Here is a 23728-nt window from a genome sequence, read left to right on the forward strand (position 1 = left end):
TGTTGCCACCGGTAAAAATGACTATGTCATCAGCATATACCAGGTGATTAATAAGAGGGTCTCTGGAGCTCATGGTGAAAGGAACAAAATCAGCACTTTCATGAAGGGCATTAAGGGATCTAGATAAGACCTCTGCTGCCAGGATAAATAAAGAGGGGGAAATGGGATCCCCTTGCTTGAGTCCCTGAGACGAAGTAAAAAACCCTCTTCTAGTGCCATTAATGATGATTGAATACCAAACATCTAAGATCATCCTCCAAATCATGTCTATCCAATGGTCATCAAAACCAAATCTTTTTAGAACTTCTACCAGAAATGACCAGGACATCCTGTCATATGCCTTAGCCATATGTAGTTTTATAACCATATTCCCTCCCCTATTGGTTTTGGAAATATTTTGAATGATTTTCTGGGCTAACAAAATATTTTCTGAAATGAGCCTGTCTTTAACAAATCTACTTTGATTAGCAGAGATCAAATTGGGAAGAAGAACGTTGAGTCTTTCTGCCAAAACTTTGGAAATAATGGTAGTGAAATTACTAAGACTAATCGGTCTTAGTTCATAAAAACTAGAAGGGGACTCAACTTTAGGGATAAGAACTAAACATGTGTGAGAATAAAACTTTATAAGATTCTTCCCATTAAAGAATTCCAAGACAAACTCAACCACATCCTTCTTAATTATCTCCCAGCAGTGTTGGAAAAAAGGTCCCATTGAAGCCATCAGGACCAATTGTGCTCTATGCACTAAGACTGAAAATAACATTTTTTATTTCAGTTTCATCAGGGATAGATGAGAGTATTAAATTGTCAAAATCAGTGAGGCACCTCGGAATGCAAATAAGTACATTGTGCTTGATCACAGGTTGAGGAAGATTAGACAACTTTTTAAAATGGTTAATGACAGTCTTGGCAATTTTTTCATCCCCCTCGACCCATCTTCCCTTGCTATTCTTTATTCTATGAAGTTGTAATCTTCTTCTTCTTTCTCTTAGAACACAATGAAAATACTTAGTATTGTAGTCTCCCTCCTGAAACCACTTGGTTTGAGTCTTTTGTTTCAAAAGAGACTCTTGTAAACCCAACCATTTTATATATTCTGCATGAGCCCGATTGAGTTCTTCCCTACTATTCTCAGAGTTCATCTGAATATCAAGATATTCAAGTATATGGACCTTAGCTTCCCAATCACCAATCTGTTGGTGGATATCACTCACAATTTCCCTGGACCATTGACTAAGCTTCTTTCCCAGGGTTTGAAGTTTAGTCTTTAGTCTCCACATAGCATTCCCTATAACATGAATGTCCCATACTCACTGAACCACCTCCAAGAAATCTTGTTGTTCAGTCCAGAAATTCAAGAATCTGAAATACTTAATGATCTCATGTTGATCACTATGGCATTTCATTAGAAGAGGTCTGTGGTTTGAGCCTGTCCTTACCAAATGTTTCACATAATTATGTTGAAAAACTTGTACCCATTGATCATTAACAAAAATTCTATCCAATCTTTTCCAAATTCTTTTTCTTGGCCTCCAATTGTTGCACCAGGTGAATTTAGGGCCAGTGAAGCCAATGTCACTGAGACCACAAGTTTCCATTGTAGTAACAAAGTCAAAACTCCTGTGAGCTCTGTGGGGTCTGCCACCCAACTTTTCATCTGGGTCCATGATAACATTGAAGTCTCCTCCAATACACCATGGTCCGTCAATGATCATGTTAATATTATCTATGCTGCTCCAAAGATCTTTCCTTTCTACAACTGTGCACTTTGCATAAACTGCAGTGACATAAAGACCTTTATCATGCATACTATCTTTTATGTGTAAAGTAATTTGTTGTTCATCATTAGCAACAACAATTGGGTCACATTAACTGTTCCAGAAACAGTAAGGAACAAACTTTTGATAGTATGTTTAGGGGTTCAAAACATTAGTTGAAATCCATTGGAAAAGATAGCTAAGATACTGTTAAAATTTTGATTGTTTACCTCGGTAGTTTAAGATAATATCTAATTATCTCGACCTCAACAAACAAGTCACCATACGATAATTCACATTAACCATTCATAAAAACTTTTACTTTATTCTTTCACGTAGAATTATTTACTCAAAGTTTTATCTTAATAATATGATATAATTTTATAATATCGTTTATTACATGAATAATATATATGTTCAATGCATGTGCCGAGAAACTAGTTAGCCCAAAAAATACTAAGCTGTTTGAGAGCCTTGCGAATTGCGACGGGAATTGAAAGAGAAGAAGCAGCAACTAATATTGGAGCAACGCACCAGCTTTTGGGAACAAAAACACTTTGTTGGGCCGCAAATAAACGTTACAACAAGCTACCTCTACTAGCAAATAATGCGAGTCTTAAATAATACACCTATTCTGCAATGTTTGGTTTTGAATTGTTTAGCTCTTCAATTTTGACTCATATACAGATTAGCGAATTGGAAGTTGAACCTTGTTTAATAGGGACACTTTAAAAGGCAATTCTCTGGACTCAAGGCTTATATAATTGACTTTATATATTAATTATGGGTAAATTAGATAAGTTGCTATGATAAGTTGAGATGGGATTAACAGATGGAAACTAGGGTTAAGGAAATTAAGAAAATTCATAGAACTCTACATGAATGGGATTTGGACGAATATATTATGAATGGGTAGTAATTGGTAGTTTGTGGATTAATGTGTTTACCATACAATGGACACACACAATTTGATGAATTGAGGGTTCGGCATGAAACCTCAAGCGGTGGTTATTGTGAATCAATTCTATTGCTAGTTCGTGAAGTTGATACTTAGATTCATTTTGTGACAATATAGGTAGTTGAAGAAGCCGAACAGATTGCTCGCAGTAACATGTGCGGTATTCTGACACGAGTACTATAAGTAGTAACCTTACCACAACGTGTGCTTTCACAACTTCAAGATTTATACATGATTTGTGATTTATAAATGAAATGTGTTACCTAATGTGTTGAATATTGCATGTGGCACAGGTCCGTTCAATATATGATATTGAAAACAATTTTAACTATATTGATGATCTATAGCGGACTTTTACATGAGATATTCTTATCGTTATTGAGATGTTTTTATTTACTTGGACGTTTTACCGTTACTTGAAATATAGTTACTATGACAAGCTAAGTGCTTTTGTTATATAGCATCATATAAATATTCTACGGTATATAATATGAAAACATACTCCCTTCGTTTCAAAAAGAATAAACCTATTTTCTTTTTAGCTAGTTTCAAAAGGAATGACTTTTTTAATTTGAAAACAATTAAATCTTAAAAAAATTTCTTTTATCCTTAATGGTATGATTTATAGCCATACAAATATCTTGGATCGTTTTAGACGACAAGTTTTAAAAGTCTTTTATTTATTTTATAAGTTCAAATAAATTGAAACGGAAGTAGTATATATTTTACCTAATGCAGCTGAACTTCTGCCCAAGTTGGTAAATTCTAAATCTGAATGTTATTTTGGAGCAATCTTCTCGCAAAATCAACGCAAAGCATTAGCAGCACGTTTTTCATTCTATCTGTTGAACTTCATTCTTTTTTACGCCACTGTTCCAATTTCGTTTCCTTCTCCTTGATACGGTTTATTTCCAGTTCCAGTCTCTACACAATTAATTTGCAAGTTTTGAATTTGGTTGTTCGGTGTCTTCTTTCCTTTTAGTTGTTGCTTTTGATCTCTTTATTATATTTTCATTGTCATAAATCTTTGTCTTGCAATCAGGTGAAATTGACAGAAGAAATGAGGCTTCTTGCAAAGGTGACGATGATGAATTTGCAGAGACAAGTTCTTATAATGTGATTTCCCCTATGATCAAGCTAAAGCATTGGGTGAAACAAATATAGATGCCGATCATATTGCTCCAGGTTTACCTTGTGGCGGTAAGGGATTTCTACTCATATATGCACAATTAAGAAAATTTGAGAGAGATTTATATAACGAATGCAAAGAGTAAGCTGTTGCTAGCTGAATCTAACTTCTCTGTGAAATTGAATAGGAGTAGGAAATCCTAACTTAAAATGTAGACGTATTACAATAGAATTACTACAAAATAATCTTCTAACTAATTAAAAAAAGAAGGGGAGGAACTTAATACATTATGAGAAATGATGGAAGGTGTAGCCCACTTTGGACAGGCGTCATCGAGCATTCAACAATGTGATGGTAATTTCGTTTATAGAACTAGGTGTTTGTGTACTCCAAGAAAATTCAACATCTTTAACATTCCTTTCAGTGAAAAAGCCAGGATGTTTAGGTGGTGGCAAAATGCCTTCATTGCTCAGCATCATAATCACAGTAGACATACTTGGCCTGTCCTCCGGATTCTGTTGAACACATAGCAATCCCACATGGATTGATCTAAGCACTTCTGATACGTAACATGAGTCCACCAGATTTGAATCGACTAGTTCCAATTGCCTTCCTTCTTTATGAAGCAGCCATGCCTGCATATCAAAGGATTTAAGTTATATAAACTATCAACTCTTGCACTATCAGCATAGTTTAACCCTGTGATAGTAATTTAGTTATGCCATTTTATGTTAGATTCAGAGATCAAAGGAAAATGAGAAACACCCAATTAGGGTTCTAAGAGAAGAGAGAAAAAGAAATATCTGACTTTTTCTATATTTTCTAAAGGTTGTACAAAATGATTCTATTTTTCTATGTATTGTTCTCAGAAGTTGGGCCTCTATATATATAGGACCCGGAAGCCCAAATACAATAAGTACAAGATTTGAACTGGATGCCCAAATATTAAATACAGTTGGACTGCCACACATACTAACTAATATCAGTTCCTAAGCTATCTTCTAAGCTATGAATCCCAACATTTTAACAGGTTACCAATTAGCTTATAGTAGAAATGTACATGTAATTTACCATGAGCACATAAAACTAAATAAATACTTTTTCTAAGTAAAGTCTTTTTCACTTAGGAAGCACTTGAGGTATGAAGTAAGCTGATCAGCCCATCTGCGAGCTTGCTCCGGACAAAGTGACAGTCTAACTCAATATGCTTGATCCATTCATGGAATACTGAATTTTTTGCTATGTGCAATGCAGCCTGGTTATCACAGAAAATAGGAATGGAAGAATAAACAGGAAGACCAAAATCAACCAACAGTCTGGACAACCATATAACTTCAACAACAACTTTGCTTAATGAACGATATTCAGCCTCAGCTGAAGAAAGAGATACCACAAGTTGTTTCTTAGATTTCCAGCACACCAAACTACCACCCAACAAAATGCAAAAACCTGTAGTTGATCTTCTACTATCAGGGCAAGAGCCCCAATCACTGTCACAAAACACCTGAAGAGAAAGGTCTGAGGAATTGTTGAAGAAGATACCGTAATGTGAAGTACCATTAATGTATCTCAATAGATGAAGGGCAGCCTTCATATGAGGAGCACATGGATGCTGCATAAACTGGCTTAAATGCTGGACAGCAAAAGACAAATGAGACCTAGTATGAGTTAAAAAATCCAGCTTCCCAACAAGGTTTCTATAAACCTCAGGATTAGGCAAAGAATCCCCTACTTTAGCTTTAAGTTTCTCATGCAACTCAAGAGGAGAAATAATAGGAGAGCAGACATCACAATGAAACTCCTTTAAGAGATCATGAATAAACTTCCTTTGATGCAATAGAACTCCAGAAGAAGAATATAGCACCTCAATACCAAGAAAGTAATTAAGAAGACCCAAATCTTTAATTTTAAACTGATCATGAAGAAAAGCTTTTAAAGCAGGAACTTCCCCCAAATCAGTCCCAGTAAGTACAATACCATCTACATACACAACCAAGATGACAAGAGAGTCCCCAGAACCTTTGGTAAACAAAGAATAATCATTGAGAGTATGAGTATACCCTCTGGACTGTAAGGCTTGTGACAACTTAGCGTACCACTGCTCGGAGGCCTGTCTCAGCCCATATAGAGATTTTCTCAGCTTGCAAACAAGTGGGACAGAGGAGGATGTAGAAGGAACAGACAATCCAGGGGGTAGTCTCATGTAAACTTCCCCATCCAAATCACCATGTAAGAAAGTATTATTAACATCAAGTTGAAAGAGGGGCTAATTTTTCTTAACTGCCACAACAATAAGAGTTTTAATAGTGGACATCTTTATAACAGGGGAAAAAGTCTCATGAATATCAATTCCTTCAACTTGGGTATCACCCCTAACCACTAACCTTGCTTTATATCTTTCGATTGAACCATCAGCTTTGTATTTAACCTTATAAACCCATTTGCATCCAATTGGTTTCTTGCCACAAGGCAACTCAACTATATCCCAAGTTTTATTAGTCTCCAAAGCTTCAAATTACTGTCTCATAGCAGCCTGCCATTCAGGGACAGCTGCTTCCTGAGAATAGGTAGAAGGTTCAAAAACATGTTGCTTAACTAGACTAGAGGAGGATTCAGGAGTGGAGCCAATTAACTGACAGACATAGCTTTTAAGATATTCAGGTTGCTTGTGAATTCTAGAAGACCTCCTGAGAGCAGGAGGAGAAGAAGAATTGGAAGGGAAAAGAGGAACAAGAGGAGGAGAAATAGATGCAGAAGGTTGTGAGAGTGGAGGAGGAGAATTAGATGAGGGGGCAGGAAGAAAAGAGGCAAGAGTAATAGGAATAGGAGTGGAAGAAGTGGAAGTAGGAGAAACAGGAGGAAAAGAAGTAGCAGTAGAAAGGGAATCATCAAAACATACAGAAAAAGGAAAGGGACATAAACTGGAGGAATTTGTGGATGATTGAAGAAATGAAAAAATATGTTCATGAAAGACAACATCTCTAGACACAAAAAATGAGTGAGTCTCCAGATTATATAACTTATATCCTTTCTTAGCAAAGGGATAACCCACAAACACACAAGGCACAAATCTAGGTTGAAATCTGTCTCTAAGATACTTGGAAATAGTGGAATAGCAAAGACAACCAAAAGCTCTAAGATGAGTATAAACAAGCAATTTTCCATAGAGTAACTCATAAGGGCTTTTGTGATTTAGTAAAGGGGATGAAAATCTATTTAGCAAATAAATGGCAGTGAGAATACAGTCTCCCCAGAATTTAAGGGGAAGGTGAGACTGAAACAGTAGGCAGTCTCAAGTAGATATCTATGTTTTTTTTTCACCACCCCATTCTGCTGAGGGGTATGAGGGCAAGAAGTCTGATGTACAATACCTTTTTCAGAAAAAAATTGACAAACAGGCAAGCTGGACCCTAACTTTAGAGCATTATCACTCATAACAGTTTGGACTTTAGTTTGGAATTGAGTTTCTACCATGGCAATAAAAGCCTTTAGAATGTCAAAAGCATTGCTCTTTGCTCCTAAAAGATGAGTCCAAGTAGATCTAGTATGATCATCAACAATGGTTAAAACATATTTGGAACCAAAATATGTAGTGGTATGATAAGGTCCCCAGGTATCAATATGAAGTTAATTGGAAATGTTTGGTTGACTATATAGAACTATCAGGGAAAGGTAACCTAGTTTGTTTAGCCAAGGGACAAATGAAAGATTGTTTAGATGACAATTTGGTTCCAAGATCAGATACATGCTTCATTTTAGAAAAAGATAGATGCCCTAGTCTATAGTGCCAAACAACATCATCTTTATTCACTTTATTCATATGTACATCATCAGACACCTCAGCAGAACTAAGAGACAAACTTGTACTACTACCAGGAACACCAAAACAGTTATCAGAAAGAACAACATTTGGATCATTACCAGGGGAAACAGAATGTAAAGATGAATCAGAAAACAAAGAATTTGAAACCATTGGGAGTTGAAACAGCTTGTGCAGTCCGCTGTCAGGTCTACCAAGTACCACTGGCTTCTTCAGAGAAGGGCCTTGAAAAGTAAAGCCAGTGTTGGTAAACTGAACCATGTGACCAGGTTTAGCAACAAGCTTGTACACAGAAAAGAGATTGAATTTAAAACTAGGAATGTAAAGCACATTGTGAAGAATGAGATCAGGAAATAAAGCCAAAGAACCTACAATATGAACTTTAACTTTGTAACCATTTGGAAGAGACACTAGGTAAAGAACAAATAGTGGTTGTATGTTGAAAAGAAGAGATTTATCAGATGTCATGTGATCTGAGGCTCCATAATCTATAATCCAAATAACATTGTCTATTTTAGTAAGCAAGAAAGTTCTAACTGAACTATTCTCAGGCAGAAGCATGCCAGCAAAATTAGCAGATGCCACGAGTGTAGGAGGAGAAGATGGAGTGGAAATATGAGACTGTTGCAGCAACATCATGAGTTGAGAGTACTGATTTTTAGTTAAACCAGGGACTGAAGAGGCTTGGGAAGACTCGAGCTGTCCAACATTCTGTCCAACAGTGCTACTATCAATCCCAACATCACCAGAGTGATCAACCTCAACATGTGCAGCTGCTTTTCTAGGACCAAGCCCTTTAGTGAACTTGAAATTGGGAGGGAAACCATGCAATTTGTAGCACTTGTCAATAGCATGCCCTGGTTTCTTGCAATACTAGCAGATTAAGGAGGACTTTTGAGACTCTGAATTAAACCTTAAATGAGGATTTTGTGGTATGGGAGAGTCAAAATTGACCTTGGATGGTAAACTCTGTTTAAAAACCCCAACATTAAAGGAGGCAGAATTGTTGCTAAAATGAGATGCAGAGGAAACTTGTCTCTGTTCTCATCAGCCAAAAAAATGTTGTACACAGTGTTCATTGAGGGCAAGGGCTTCATCATGATTATGTTGCTCCTTACTTGAAGATAAGTATCAGTAAGACCCATCAAGAACTGATAAACTCTCTGTTCTTCCTCAACTTTCTTGTTACCCCCACATGTACAAACAGACAAATGGTTGGCAGAAATGGAAGATATCTCATCCCAGAGTTGTTTTATGGTATTGAAGTAAGATGCCATGTCTAGTGAACCTTGAGATATGTGTGCCAGCTCTTTCTTAAATTCAAACAACCTAGCTCCATCAGCCTTTCCATATCTCTCCTCAAGTTCACTCCAAATATCCTTGACCAACTCAGAATACTCAACACTACGAGATATTTCTTTGGTAAGGGAGTTTGTCAACCAGGAGATGACTAAATCATTGTATCTCTGCCATTGCCTTGCCAAAGGGGACTCAGTAGGTGGCTTGACAGATGAACCATTTATGAAATTCAATTTATTACGAACGGACAAAGCTACTAAGATAGTCCTATGCCAGCTAGAATAACCAGAACCATCAAAAGGAACAGAAATTAGAGAAGCACCCAAAACATCCAAGGGGTGAACATAAAGTGGGTGACATGGATGAGTGTAATCATCCGGATGAAAAACAGTACAAGATGAAGTTCCTACACTATCGACTAGAGTCTCAGAATTATTTTTCATATTGACAATCAACCAAAGCAACAAAAAAAACTGGACCAGACTACTAACAATAGTGGAATTCAAAAATTAAAGTTTCTAAAACAAAAAATTGTACATGCATAACAGAGAACAACAACAAGCTAACAAGTAGCTAGTGAGAAGAGACGATGTTACCAAAAACACCGTTCGCTACCGGAAGGGGACGACCTTGACAAAAATGAAGAGACGGACGGAGATTGTTGAGAAGATGAGCTGAAATAGGATTGACGCAGTCCAAATCCAAAAAATCACAGCGGCAATTTGAAAGAAAAGAACTCCTTTTTCATCAACGATTTCTTCCTTGCAAAACCTAGATTTCGATCTCCGACGAACACCAGAATCAGAATGAAATTCGGCAAAAAGAACTTCACTAATATCACCGCACATCGACGGAGGAATAGATCTTAAACGCCATAGCTCTGATACCATGTTAGATTCAGAGATCGAAGGAAAATGAGAAACACCCAATTAGGGTTCTAAGAGAAGAGAGAAAAAGAAATATCTGACTTTTTCTATATTTTCCAAAGGCTGTACAAAATAATTCTATTTTTCTATGTATTGTTCTCAGAAGTTGGGCCTCTATATATATAGGACCCGGAAGCCCAAATACAATAAGTACAAGATTTGAACTGGATGCCCAAATATTAAATACAGTTGGACTGCCACACATACTAACTAATATCAGTTCCTAAGCTATCTTCTAAGCTATGAATCCCAACATTTTAACAGGTTACCAATTAGCTTATAGTAGAAATGTACATGTAATTTACCATGAGCACATAAAACTAAATAAATACTTTTTCTAAGTAAAGTCTTTTTCACTTAGGAGTTACACTAATTAGGACTTACATGTCCAAGAAGGTTGAGGTGGTGGTCTGGATGAACAAATCGTCTATTCTTCTTTCCACTCACAATCTCTAGTACTAGTACTCCAAAGCTAAAGACATCTGATTTCACTGAAAATATCCCATCGATTGCATATTCTGGGGACATGTAACCACTGCAACAAAGAAACCGCATGATTATATAATGCAGGATATGCAAGTGCTCATAAACTACATGTCAAAGATTAAATCTTACTATGTTCCAACAACACGTCGTGTGTTGGCTCCTGTCTCGTCTCCTCCAAAACTTCTAGCCATCCCAAAATCTGATATCTTTGGTTTCATTTCATTATCAAGCAAGACATTGCTAGCTTTCAAGTCTCTGTGGATGATTCTGAGCCTAGAATCTTGATGAAGATACATCAATCCTCGAGCAATTCCTTTAATAATGTTGAAGCGCTTAGGCCAATCAAGTATTGCGCTCCTTTCTTCACCTGCCAAATGTTTTCAACTTATTACAATAATTTTTCAATAAACACGAAAGTAACCTCCACTTGAAATAAAATTAGAAGATCCCTTCTTGAACATTAGCATTTTAACTTTTTAAGTATGAGGTGTTTTATATCACTCATAACAATTGATTGCATTGAAAGAAATGGCGCACACTAGATGTGAAAGACTAACCAAATAAAAATAAATCCAGGCTTTTATTTGGCAAGTATTCATACACCAACATCTTCTCTACTCCTTGAATGCAGCATCCTAGAAGCTTTACAAGATTCCGATGCTGAAGTTTTGCAATGCAGTTAACTTCATTCTTGAACTCGTGAAGTCCTTGCTCTGATGTTTCTGAAAGCCGCTTCACTGCTACTTCTTGTCCATCTTCTAGGACACCCTGTAAAAGTAGCAGTCCTGTTAGAAATTCGATCGAGGGAATGGTCATTTTTGCACTACTATTCCAGTCAATTTCTTGTTTAGGCGGCATCCACTCACACACTTCATTTCTATTTAGAGGAGATGTTGCTAGAAACTGTTAAGCATACCACTAATTTGCACCAAAAAATGGACAAAATTTTCTCCCGTGGATGGATTGAAGCTTCACAGTATATGCCCCTTTCTTACTTTGAATTTGAAACCTTTGTTTTTTAATACATTGTTGGTCTCGAAATAAGGCTCTCTACTTATTACTCGTTCCACTCATCATACTATCATACACTGCTGTATGTACTGACCCCAAGAGTTAATTTTCATTTTGTGTAAAGCAAAGAAATTAGACGGCTTTGTTCAATGTGCTCTCGAGTCTTGAGTATCATTACTTGGAGTTTGAGAAATGTTTCTACCTTGTAAACTTGTCCAAAGCCACCCTCTCCAATCTTGTTCACAAATGAAAAGTTGTCAGTAGCCTTGGTTAATGTAAATAAGTCAAAAAGTGGTAGCTCAAAATCTTCAGAGTGACTTTGATTACTGTTATCATTCTTGTTGCTGTGACCACTTAATGTCCCTGCGATTTGAACATGTAGATAGACTTTGTTCAGACCACGCTCCACAAGAAATATTAGTGATAAACAGAATTAATAACCATAATTAGCCGCTTCAGGTTTTGTATGATTTGCTTACCCTTTGTTGTAATCACTGGATCCTCTCTCCTTCGTTTGTAAAGAATCAGGCCTACACCTAGACCTAGCAGAATCAACGCAACCAATAGTGGCAAAGCTACTGCAAGTATGACAGCTTTTTTTCCCTTTGATCCAGCTGAACCTGCAACATCTGCCATCCAAAAATTTTAAATAGTTGTTTCTACTAATAGTAGAAGTTTTTATCCACTTCTTTATACTTGTTCTATTTATTTCCTAGAAAACAGGAAGGTCCAAGAAGTCTTTTTCTCCGTAATGTGGAATATATGAGCTTTGCTGATGGCATTGAAGTAGTCCATCGCTAATGAAACGGGCATGAATGTGTTTAGGACAGCCTTAAGGATAGTAATCTGTGTGGAGAAGTAGAACCGCAACCTTCTTAAAGTTTACAGCTAGATCCTTGTATATACAATCCTCTTTCTTTATTTTCTGACAAGCCTTATCAAATTGAACTATTCAGTGAATCATTCTTGACCACAAGCATTGTGTAGTGAGAGTTTTGTACTATTATAGGTTTAACCTTGTGTAGTTCTTTCAAAACTTGCCAAGATTAAAGGCAGGGAGGTTTCATTTTGGCAAGAAAAAAGGTCTCTACAAGTTTCTTAGATGGCAGGGAGGTTTCATTTTGGCAAGAAAAAAGGTCTCTACAAGTTTCTTAGATGTTTGATGCTTTCTACAGAACGTATCTCAGGCAATCAGTAAATTGCATATTACCTATGTCCAAAGCAGACATCCTAATGTAGATATCCTGCCCTGATTGAGATAGCTGTCTGATGTCAACCAGCTCCCCAATCCATAACAAGCACCCACTTCCTCCATTGCGTATGTCCAGATTAGTATAACCCGTACACGAACAGTTTCTCAAGCAAACTGCCCTGCATTCATCTAGTGTCATTGTCTTATTGAACCAAGAAAATCGTGTATCAGGCAGTTTAACACCAGAGTACTTTAGAAACCTGTCTCCCGTGCAATTCAGTGGGTGTTTCCGCACACAACCACTCGACCAGTCTGACCTGATCCAATCATCTGGATGTTTTGGCTCGAATTTATCTAAACATTGACAAAAAGGATCACTCAGAATGTTGCAAGTGCTATATGCACCACATAACTGTTGATTGCCAAAGTCTCACATCGGTTGTGGGCAAAATGTTTATGAAAATTTCACCTATAAAAGGAGGCCTAATGTTTAGGATTGAAACACACCTCTCATTTGCTTTCTTATCTTCTTAAGGCATTTGTATCTTCTCTCTTTTAATATTATTTCACCTGTATTTTTGGAGTAAAATAAAATATTGGTTGTGTCCGAGGAAGTAGGCAAAATTGGCCAAACCTCGTAAATTCGATTAGGACCTTTTCTCATAAGGTTTTGTGGATAACCAGTAGGATCACAATGATAAGTATAATCCCCAGGAGCAGGATCGTCATTGCTTCTCCACGAGCTAAGATACCTTTCTAATCCAGTCACCAAGTCCGTTCCAAGTTTCATACCGGCCAGCAATGTATTGCTAGGATAATCAAAGCTTTGCCAGAGGAAATTTTCAGGATTTGGATCATCTGCATCTCTCACCACAAAATTTCCAGTGTCTAGCAACTGTGCAACAGGATTTTGGACCGTTGTTGATGAATTGGTTGACCAAACAGTGGCATTAGTATCATTGACAAGAACAACAACACCTAACTGAATGACTTTCAAGACCCCAGATTTATTGGTGACAGGAGCTACTCTATTAGCAACCCAAACTGGAGTAATAACAGAGGGTTTCTTGTACCATATTCCAACATATCGATTTGTAGAAGTTTCTCCTGGACTGAAGAATCCTAATTCAAATGATCCACCAGAGGAAACAATAGTTTCACCATCTTTGATAAACTGAGTTGTAGTTATGGTATCCCCTTGACCATTAACCTTTTGATTAAAAACTATGGAGCAGATAAGTAGACTGAATAGAAATGTATACATGGCTATATTTTGGTTGCATCTTTCTTCAAAATAGTTAAAGAGAATCTATCTAACTGAGTGTTGGGCGGATAAGACAAGTCAATATGTCCTTTCTCTTGTGGTCTTCCCTTCCGTCGGTGGTTTGAGAGACGACCAAGACTTCATTTTGCAGGTCAATTCCAAGTACATAGGAGAACCAGCTCTTAATCATGGGTTTAGGGAGCAGATGGCGTGGCTTATTTGCTGCCAAGGAATGGAAATAAGATGCATAGTACTAAATATGAGATAGAACATTATAATTCCTGCCCTCATTTAATATGAGATAGATAATACCTAGAGTTTAGTATAAACATTATTTAGCTAATATCTATAACTAAATACAGAATAAATATAATCTCAAATTTTATAGAGGGATTAATTCCCCCGGTAACCAAACGATTGCTTAGTCTTTGGCAGTTCCACGTCTCCCTCAGTATGTTGTTAAAATTTTGGAAGCAGACAAATGGAAACTTAGAAGAATTACGGCTAGTGTGAACAAACTATATATTTCCGAGTGCAACAATGAGCACTCCATTTTGTAATTGATACATACTAACTAGTAATATACAAATATAACTATATTTTTAACCTGAAAAAAGAAATTCATTCTGTGACTCAACTTGGAAGATAAACTGGGTTTGGGATATTTGGACAATTTTGACACACTTGTCCACATCTTAGTTACTTTTTGGCAAAATACTCCTTATATATGGCCAAACTAGTTATTCGAAGTTCCTTATGCACTTGAATTTAACCACATGATTCACTACAAACGACTAAGAAATTGACAGTTCATACCAGTCTTGTCGTTCTTTAACTTTTTTAAGTTTAACTAAAAATTTCATGTATCACATTTGGTGGTTTAATAATAGTCAACAAAAGCCAAAAGAGAGAATTCACACATTTGTTTCTTTATCAAAAAAAAAAATCAAAATTACATACCGAAGGAAAGATAGACGATTGTGTGGTTCAGCAAGTCCAACAATCTTTAAACGATTTTCCTCATAAAACTTAGAATTAAGGTTTAATATATTAAAATTAATAATTCCGGGATTAATTATTACTTATGATTTACTTGGCTCATCACATTAAAAATGAGATAAGTAGTGTATAAAACATATGATTGGCTTTAAAACTGGATAAATTTTAGTTTCCAATTGTAACCTTGACCTTCTTTGAGTAAGCTAAAAAGAGTTTTCTTAGAAGGGAATTTTGTTTTTCAATCTTACTTGTTTTATCTGTTAGAGCATGCGTAGCGGAAGCAAGTATATAATCATGGTATCAGAGACATGTAAACTAGACAATGATTCAATACGGAGATTAAAAGTACTAACCTCTTGAAAACGTTGTACAGGTCATCCACAGAGCAAGAATCCAGGGTTACAGTCTTCTACTATGTTCCTTGTAAGACCTTGGACGAAATTGTTTGAGTGGGAAAAACAATACAACTAAGAGTGAGTTGTTAGTTGTTAGGTGAAACTAGTCTTCCTTTAATAGACCCGAAATTAAGCCACAATAAGGGCTCAAAAACGTGTAGGATTATGCTAGTGCAAGTAGAATCCTACTCTAACTCAAAAGGATAACTTTTCTCCCAAGTCACTTTCTACCCAAGTCTGTCCTGGTTTTTACTAGGTATAGCAGAGACCACAGAAACAATAAGAGGCTACTAATTATAAAATTAATTCAAAAATTCGGATGAATTAAATTCTACTATAATTAATTACAGTTTATTCCACTAAAAACACACAATTGAACTCCTCAATATGAATATCGAAAATTCACTAACACTTATTTTACCCCCCATGTTAAGATTACAAATACTTGTTAATTAAACTAAATCACTAACAATTTAATTTAATCAACTAATTAAATCCTTTATAATTACGCTTAAACTATTTCATGTGACGGATACAAAATTCACTGGCGGGGTTTTCACATGAAAACTTATAAGCATACATAAAGTGGTATCATCAAACTCAAAACTGAGTCACAGATTCTATCAACTAATTATTATTTCACAAATGATATTCGTTATTATCCAATTTATTAGGCATACACTAACTTTGAATAGAGTTGTACCTTTTGATAAATCAAAATAATAAACAAATCACATTGATCATAATAACTATATCAAGATTAGGAGTATAAGATTATTTAATGAATTAGAGAAAATATTTTATATATATTTAGTACAAAACATATTTTCTCTACTTGGTCCGTTCAATATACACTAAGTATACTAGCACAAGAAGTTGGAGCAAAACCACTCCCATAATCAAGATAAATTATACTTTAATCTTGTGCTACAATCATTAAGATATTTTTTCCAACAATATCTTCGATTGTGAACATAGTTTATTAATTATGAGAACCGACCATTTAATCTTCTTTGCATGAGCTAAGACTTCATACACTAAATTGTCTACTACATAACTAAATGATACACATGTAACAAATAATCTATTTAAAATAATACTTTATTGAATTGAATAAATGAAATAAATAATTATTCTATAAAGAATAAAATAAAATACTATATCTAAACCGCATGATTAACAGTGTATCCCAACAATCTCCCACTTAGACTCATAACCATGCGTCTACAACTCTAATATCCATCCCTTCTACATGCTTGTAAAAATTCTGTTGTGGCAAGCTCTTTGTAAACGGGTCTGCCAAATTGTTCTCTGATGCAATCTTCAACACTTTTGCATCACCTCTCTGTATTATGTACCGAATTAAATGATATTTACGTTCAATATGCTTACTCTTTTCATGGCTACTTGGTTCTTTCGAGTTTGGAACTGCACCACTATTGTCACAATAAAGTACAATTGGTGCTTGAATGTCACGACCTAAAATCTTAACCTGTCGTGATGGCGCCTATATCGATACTAGGTAAGCCGACAACCTCAATAAATCACAATTTCTTTTTAAGTTTAAAAATATAATATTTAAGCACAATTCACAAGTCTCGCAAATACTGATACACACACTTCCAAAATCTGGTGTCACCGAGTACATGAGTATCTATACATTACAAGTCTAGACAACACAATCTATAATAATCTGAGACCAAATACAGTAAAGAGAGAGATAAGAAAGGAGAGACAAGGTCTGCGAAACATGACAACTACCTCTGAATCTCCGAAAAATCGGTTGTGTGAAAGAATTAACACCCACTGTATCCGGGATCACCTGTTTCTGCACACGAAGTGCAGGGGTGTAGTATGAGTACAACCAACTCAGTAAGTAACAATAATAAATAAATAACTAAAAGTAGTGACCAGCTTCTCAGCTAAGTCCAAATACGATACTTTCTAATATAAAAGAGTAAGCATGCTCTCAAGTTCAACATTTAAGATTTTACTGAAATTTCATATCAAGTTTGACCAAAACATAAAATAATATTTTTTTGAAATTTCCAAAATAGTGATATATTACAACTGAAATGCAGCAAATAATGAAATAAATGCATCATCTCAGAGTAACAGTCACTCAGTCCTCTTATTCACTCCAACCTCACATCACTCTTTCTTCACAGCCACTCTTTCCTCACAGTCTCTCATTCCTCACAGTCACTCATCACTCGGCACTCGCATTCAGCACTCGCACTCAGTAGGTACATACGCTCACTGGGGGAGTGTACAGACTTCGGAGGGGTTCCTTCAGCCCAAGCGCTAAATCAAGCCAATCATGGCATAAATCAATAAAACATGCTGCGGCGTGCAACCCGATCCCATAAATATCCTCACAATTAGGCCCTCGGCCTCACTCAGTCATCAACCTCTCCAGTCTCTTGGGCTCTCAGAAATCATGATAAGCAGCCCAACAACAATGATATGATGCCTCAATAAATAGCAACATAGACTGAGATATGATACGAAATGAATTAACATGACTGAGCGTGAAATTACAATTCTTGAGCGTATAATTCAATCACAGAAATGACCCCACTGGGTACCAATAATAACAGCATATGTCTAAGCATGATTTTTAATATGAGTCTCAGCTCAATTTTCTCTAACACATAGAGAATGTACGGATATCAACAAATAATTCAACTACACAGTCCAATAATATTTGTCTAAATCACAATTCATATAGTGCACGCCCACACGCTCGTCACCTAGCATATGCATCACCTCCAAAACCAATCACATAACACATAATCCAGGGTCTCATACCCTCAAGACCAAATTTAAAAATGTTACTTACCTCAATCCGAGCAATTCTTTATTCCAATAAGCCTTTTCCTCGCGATTCGGCCTCCAAATGCCTCGAATCTAAGTCAAAATAATACGATATAATCAACACGAGGTATAGGAATCAATTCCACATGAAAATGCTATATTCCACAAATAAATCCAAAATTAACTCAAAAATTAACAGTGGGTCCCACATCTCGAAACCCGACAAAAGTTATAAAATATGAACGCCCATTCAACCACGAGTCAAATTTGTGAAGTTTTCCTCATATTTATAGAGCCTCTGACATTTTCGAGCGTCACAGGTAGCGTGGGGCGCTGTCTGTGGTGCAATTTCCAGTATCCCAAAAATTCATAGCGACAGGGCTAGCGCCCCACGCTACCCTGGACGCTGGCGGCGACGAAAAATCGTCCCCGACACGGAAATGGGCACTCTCTCATACCATGTCCGAATTCGACGATTCTTTTTGCTATGGCTCCGAAATTTCAATACGGGTGTCTAATGCTTCAATAAAATACGAATTTGGAGCTCATTTACTTAATGTGATACCAATTATTCTCGAAGAAATAACGTCGGAACATTCTACATTCGCTGCCGAAACTTAGCAGATCAAGTCCGATTGACCTCAAATTTTACACACAAGTCATAAATGACATAATGGAGGTATTTACAATTTTTATAATTGGATTCCGGCCCCGATATCAAAAGTCAACTCCCCGGTCAAACTTCCAACTTAAATTTCTATTTTAGCCATTCCAAGCCTAATTTAACTACGGACTTCGAAATAATTTTCCGGACACGCTCCTAAGTCCAAAATTACCATACATAGCTATTGAAATCATCAAAACTCTATTCCGGGGACGTTTACACATAAGTCTACATCCAGTCATTATTTTAACCTAAGCTTTAGACCTTAGAACTAAGTATTCCAATTCATTCCAAAACCTCACCGGACCCGAACTAATCACCCTGGCGAGTCACATAACAACTGTAAAGCATAAGCTGAGCAGTAAATGGGGAAACATGGTTGTAATACTCAAAATGACCGGCCGAGTCGTTACATTCTCCCCCTCTTAAACAAACGTTCGTCCTCGAACGAGTTTAGAATTATACCAGGAGTCTCAAATAGGTGTGGATATTTGCTCCATATCTCCCGCTCATTCTCCCAAGTAGCTTCTCCAACTGGCCGACCTATCCACTGCACTTTCACTGAAGCTATGCTCTTTGATCTCAACTTTCGAACCTGTCGGTCCAAGAAAGCCACCGGCTCCACATCATAAGCTAAATTACCATCCAACTGAACCGTGATGAAATCCAAAACATGAGACGGATCTCCGATATACTTTCGGAGCATGGATACATGAAATACTGGATGAACACCCGATAGACTAGGTGGCAAAGCAAGTTCATAAGCCACTTCTCCAACCTTCTTAAGTATTTCAAAAGGCCAAATATATCGAAGGCTCAACTTTCTCTTCTTTACGAACCTCAACGCACCCTTAATGGTTGAAATCTTGAGCAGAACCTTTTTCCCAACCATGTAAGCAACATCACGGGCCTTCCTGTCAGCATAACTCTTCTGTCTAGACTGCGCCATGCGAAGCCGCTCCTGAATCGATTTAACCTTATCCAAAGCATCCTGAACTAAGTCAGTACCCAATAGCCTAGCCTCACCCGGCTCAAACCAACCCACCGGAGATCGACACCGTCTCCGATATAATGCCTTATACAGAGCCATCTGAATACTCGACTGGTAGCTATTATTGTAAGCAAACTCCGCGAGTGGTAGAAATTTATCCCAAGAACCTCTAAAATCGATGACACAACCACGTAGCATATCCTCCAGTATCTGAATAGTGCGCTCAGACTGCCCGTCTGTCTGAGAGTGAAATGTTGTACTCAACTGAACCTGTGTGCCCAATTCTTGCTGCACTGCTCTCTAAAACTGTGATGTAAACTGCGTGGCCCAATCTGTAATGATGGACACCGACACACCGTGTAGGCTAACAATATTGCGGATATAAATCTCAGCCAACCACTCCAAAGAATAATTAGTACCAACTCGAATAAAATGCGCGAATTTGGTCAACCGATCTACAATCACCCAAACCGCATCAAACTTCCTCAATGTCCATGTAAGCTCAACTACGAAGTCCATGGTAACACGCTCTCATTTCTACTCTGGAATTTCAAGTCTCTGAAGTAATCCGCCCGGTCTTTGATGCTCGTACTTCACATGTTGGCAATTTAAACACCGAGCTACAAACCCAACTATATCTTTCTTCATTCGCCTCCACTAATAGTGCTGCCTCAAATCTTGATACATCTTCGCGGCACCTGGATAAATGGAGTACCGCGAACTGTGAGCCTCCTGGAGAATCAACTCACGCAAACCATCTATATTAGGCACACATAGCCTACCCTGCATCCGTAATACATCGTCATCCCCAATAGTGACCTCCTTGGCATCACTGTGCTGAATCGTGTCCTTAAGGACAAGCAAATGGGGATCATCATACTGGCACTCTCTGATGCGATCATATAAAGAAGACCGATAAGCCACATAAACCAAAAACTCGATTCTGCTTGGAAACATCCAATCTAACTACTAGTTGGCCAAGGCCTGAACATCCAAGGCTAAAGGCCTCTTTGCTACCGGTAAGTATGCTAAGCTGCCCAAACTCTCCGCCTTACGACTCAAGGCATCGGCACCACATTGGCCTTTCCGGGATGATAGAGAATGGTGATATCATAATCCTTAAGCAACTCTAAGCATCTTCTCTACCGCAAATTAAGATCCTTCTGTTTAAACAGATGTTGTAGACTTTGGTAATCGGTATAAACCTCATAATGGACACCGTACAAGTAATGATAACAACATGATAGGGTTCCAAGAATTACTAAAGAAAATCAAAAAACTTGCGGAAGCTAAAAGAAAATAAAGAAACAAAAAAACAACGGAAAATTAAAGATAGATTGAATTCAAGAAAGAGTTTCTTGAATTAAAGAAGTCTATTCTTGAAGTTGAATCCTAACAACAACAATTAGCTAATAAAGAACTAATCGCCTTTGGTAGAGAATTAAAAACAAGAGATAGATTGTGAAACCCGGCCATTTAGAATAACAAGAACAACAATAAGCCTAAACTTATCACCTTTATTGAATATCTAGGAGTGATCTAAGATTTTGAAAGAGTTTAATCTTACCACCTTAAGTTGAGTCTTGAAGGTTGAAGAATAAATCCAAGAGTAGCCACACACAAGAGTGTAAGAAAAATCTCACAATTTTTATTGATAATAGTCTATAATAATCTAAAATTTAAAAATAAAGAAGACACCCCTTTATATAGAGAGGGGGTCACGAAATTCCTACCTAAAAACAAGGAAATAAAGTCCTAAACTACTTTGGACAACAAGTCCAAATACTTTAGGAAAAGGAAAAACACTAGGAAACAAAAACCAAGTCAATCTTGGAAAGTAACTCCAACAATCTTAGGAAAAGGAAAACATAACCTTAACTACCTAGGAAAGTAATAAATCTAGTACCAAAATATATGGAAATAAGTTAAAACCAATCTTGGATAGAATCTTGAAAGTCACAAAACAATCATGGATAGGAAATCTTGGAGGCAACGTGCAAGCAACTTGGAACCAACTTGTACCCAACTTCTATCACGCCTATTGAACCTTTATTGGGCAATTAAATCCTTTTTATGTTATAAAAAATTGGCTTCATGTAAGAATTATTGGGCTGCAAGTTTGGACACATTTTTAGGTGCCAAATAGGTCCAATAATGGCCTGATTTGGACCTTCTTTAGAGGATATCTCTTGGGATCTAATCCACCTTTTCTTGGACATGAATTTGGACCATAAAATAATTATAATACCTAGACAACTCATATCCTTTATCCTTGAGCTCTCCATCCCAATTAACAACTTCTTTATTTGCACTTGAAGTCTAATGACCTTGTTTTGCAACTCTTTAGCTTGACATTTTGTTAAAGGCCCTCTTTGAGATTTCAAAGCTTCATTCTTGTCCTTGAATAGATTTGAGCTTCCTAGGATGCTATCATTCCCCTCTTCTTGAAGAAAATTCGTCCTAGAATTTCGACCTTGCAAGAAAAAGAAATCACGCACTAGTAAATGACATCCACTAATCTGAAAAAATGGTAGGAATAAAATAAGATAGTGACCATGTGTCCACTTAACTCAGTTAAGCCTAATAGATGTAAATACTCCTTTATAAAGTATATGGACATCATCATCCCAATAAAATTTATGTCTACTTAGAGTTGTCCAATAAAAACCTCTCTTAGATGCACTATGTAATGAAATTTCCAATGCTATCTTGTCAATAATGTAGTCCAAACATGTGCATGCCAAAGAAATTACAAAATATTGGTCATGCATCGATTTAACACAAGTATCTCTGCCACATATATCAAATTAGACACTCTTATGATATAGCCAAGTATCAATTATAAATCCCATGGATTCTTCTACATGTAAGTTATTCAAAGAAGCAGAAAAATTCTCAGAAAGGTCAGAAGAACCCATAAATTCCAAAATACAAATTTCAATACATTCAAGCTCATGATTATAACTTTCCCCAATAATATTCGCAACATCAATGGATTCTACATAATTGCTCAAACTGTCACAGAAAGAGTCATAGATAGGTTCATGAAAGAGTATTTGATCACTAACGTCACAATAATCATGCATATCCTCTTTAATAGTAGCAAATACTTTTACAGGCTCACAATCAACATGCCTAGAGGAATGACTTCCCATCAAACAACAAAACTCACATTCTAGCAATTTATCACATGAAAATGCATTAGACACTTGAATAAGAGAAGAAAGAACATTTAACTCATTAGCAAGCCTCTTCTCATAAATTTCATGCCTCTTTCCACCAAGTTGGAATGCATAATCATCTATGTCATACTCAATTTCAAAAGGAAGCAAATTACTCTTGCACTTTAACTTAGATATTACAGTTAATGACTTGATATGCATCAAAATATCATCATCCACAAAAATTATAAAGTCACCAACATAAGAAATAAGAGTATAGTTCATTACCTCCAAAAATACCTTAGGTGTTCTAGGAAGGCCAAGAATGTGAATGAACCAATTATACATATCATACTTGGACTTATTTACTAATAGAACAATATCACCTTGTATTCTTTTATGCAATGATTCCAGCTTAGCAATGGTTTTAGGAAACTCCATGTCATAAACCTGTAAATAAGAATTAAAATTGTCAAAAGATTCAATAACAAAGAATTTAACCAAACTTTTATCTTCCACCATCCAACAAGAATTAATTTCGCCTAATTCATGTTGGAATCCAATTGGATCCTTTACCACCATTTCTCGTGCCTCACCTCTCCTTTCAAAAGGTCTTTCAACACGTGGCTGCACAAAATAAATCACAAGAACTAAAACAAGAATGAGTTAATGGGTTAGGAAGTAAAGAAATTTTATTCTTGCTTACACTCTCTTTGGCTTTTATCACAAAACTAACTTTTTCCTCACCCTTAGCCTCTTTTCTCTCACTAAAGTATTTTTCTTCTTCTTTACTCAAATCCTCTTGTTTTTCTCTCTCTACCTCAAAGACTTTTCTTATCTCATTGCCTTCTCTCTT

The 23728-nt window shown here is 36.6% G+C and overlaps 2 protein-coding genes across 6 annotated transcripts; both read right to left on the bottom strand.

Annotated features, from left to right (window-relative positions):
• Positions 1 to 1313: 1313 nt before the first annotated feature.
• On the bottom strand, positions 1314 to 1811 carry LOC142166978 (uncharacterized). Its single transcript, XM_075227118.1, has one exon. The coding sequence runs from the start codon at positions 1809 to 1811 to the stop codon at positions 1314 to 1316; it is 498 nt and encodes a 165-aa protein (XP_075083219.1).
• A 2136-nt stretch (positions 1812 to 3947) lies between these two features.
• Positions 3948 to 14072, bottom strand: LOC107787923 (G-type lectin S-receptor-like serine/threonine-protein kinase SD1-1). 5 transcript variants are annotated; one of them, XM_075235435.1, is made up of 8 exons: positions 12600 to 14005; positions 11869 to 12018; positions 11592 to 11752; positions 10936 to 11146; positions 10508 to 10745; positions 10277 to 10427; positions 4971 to 5102; positions 3948 to 4512 (listed from the first exon to the last, which is right to left on the bottom strand). In XM_075235435.1, exons 1-7 carry the CDS (start codon positions 12778 to 12780, stop codon positions 4971 to 4973), a joined length of 1224 nt encoding a protein of 407 aa, XP_075091536.1. In that variant the 5' UTR covers positions 12781 to 14005; the 3' UTR covers positions 3948 to 4512. The 5 variants fall into 5 exon arrangements, with proteins under 5 accessions (XP_075091536.1, XP_075091542.1, XP_075091531.1 ...); XM_075235441.1 differs by having other exon boundaries at positions 3948 to 4521; XM_075235430.1 differs by having other exon boundaries at positions 4946 to 5102.
• Between the last annotated feature and the right edge of the window lie 9656 nt (positions 14073 to 23728).

This window comes from Nicotiana tabacum, chromosome 2 (genome assembly GCF_000715075.1).
Source record: "Nicotiana tabacum cultivar K326 chromosome 2, ASM71507v2, whole genome shotgun sequence".
Classification (NCBI taxonomy): domain Eukaryota; kingdom Viridiplantae; phylum Streptophyta; class Magnoliopsida; order Solanales; family Solanaceae; genus Nicotiana; species Nicotiana tabacum.

Coding starts and splice junctions, on each gene's coding strand:
- LOC107787923 (XM_016609539.2), bottom strand. CDS start 12,780: ATGACACTAGATGAATGCAGGGCAGTTTGCTTGAGAAACTGTTCGTGT. Junction 11,147..11,591: donor GCTTTGGACAAGTTTACAAG/GTAGAAACATTT, acceptor CTACTTTTACAG/GGTGTCCTAGAAGATGGACA. Junction 4,483..10,276: donor ACCTCAACCTTCTTGGACAT/GTAAGTCCTAAT, acceptor TTTGATATGCAG/GCATGGCTGCTTCATAAAGA.
- LOC142166978 (XM_075227118.1), bottom strand. CDS start 1,811: ATGCATGATAAAGGTCTTTATGTCACTGCAGTTTATGCAAAGTGCACA.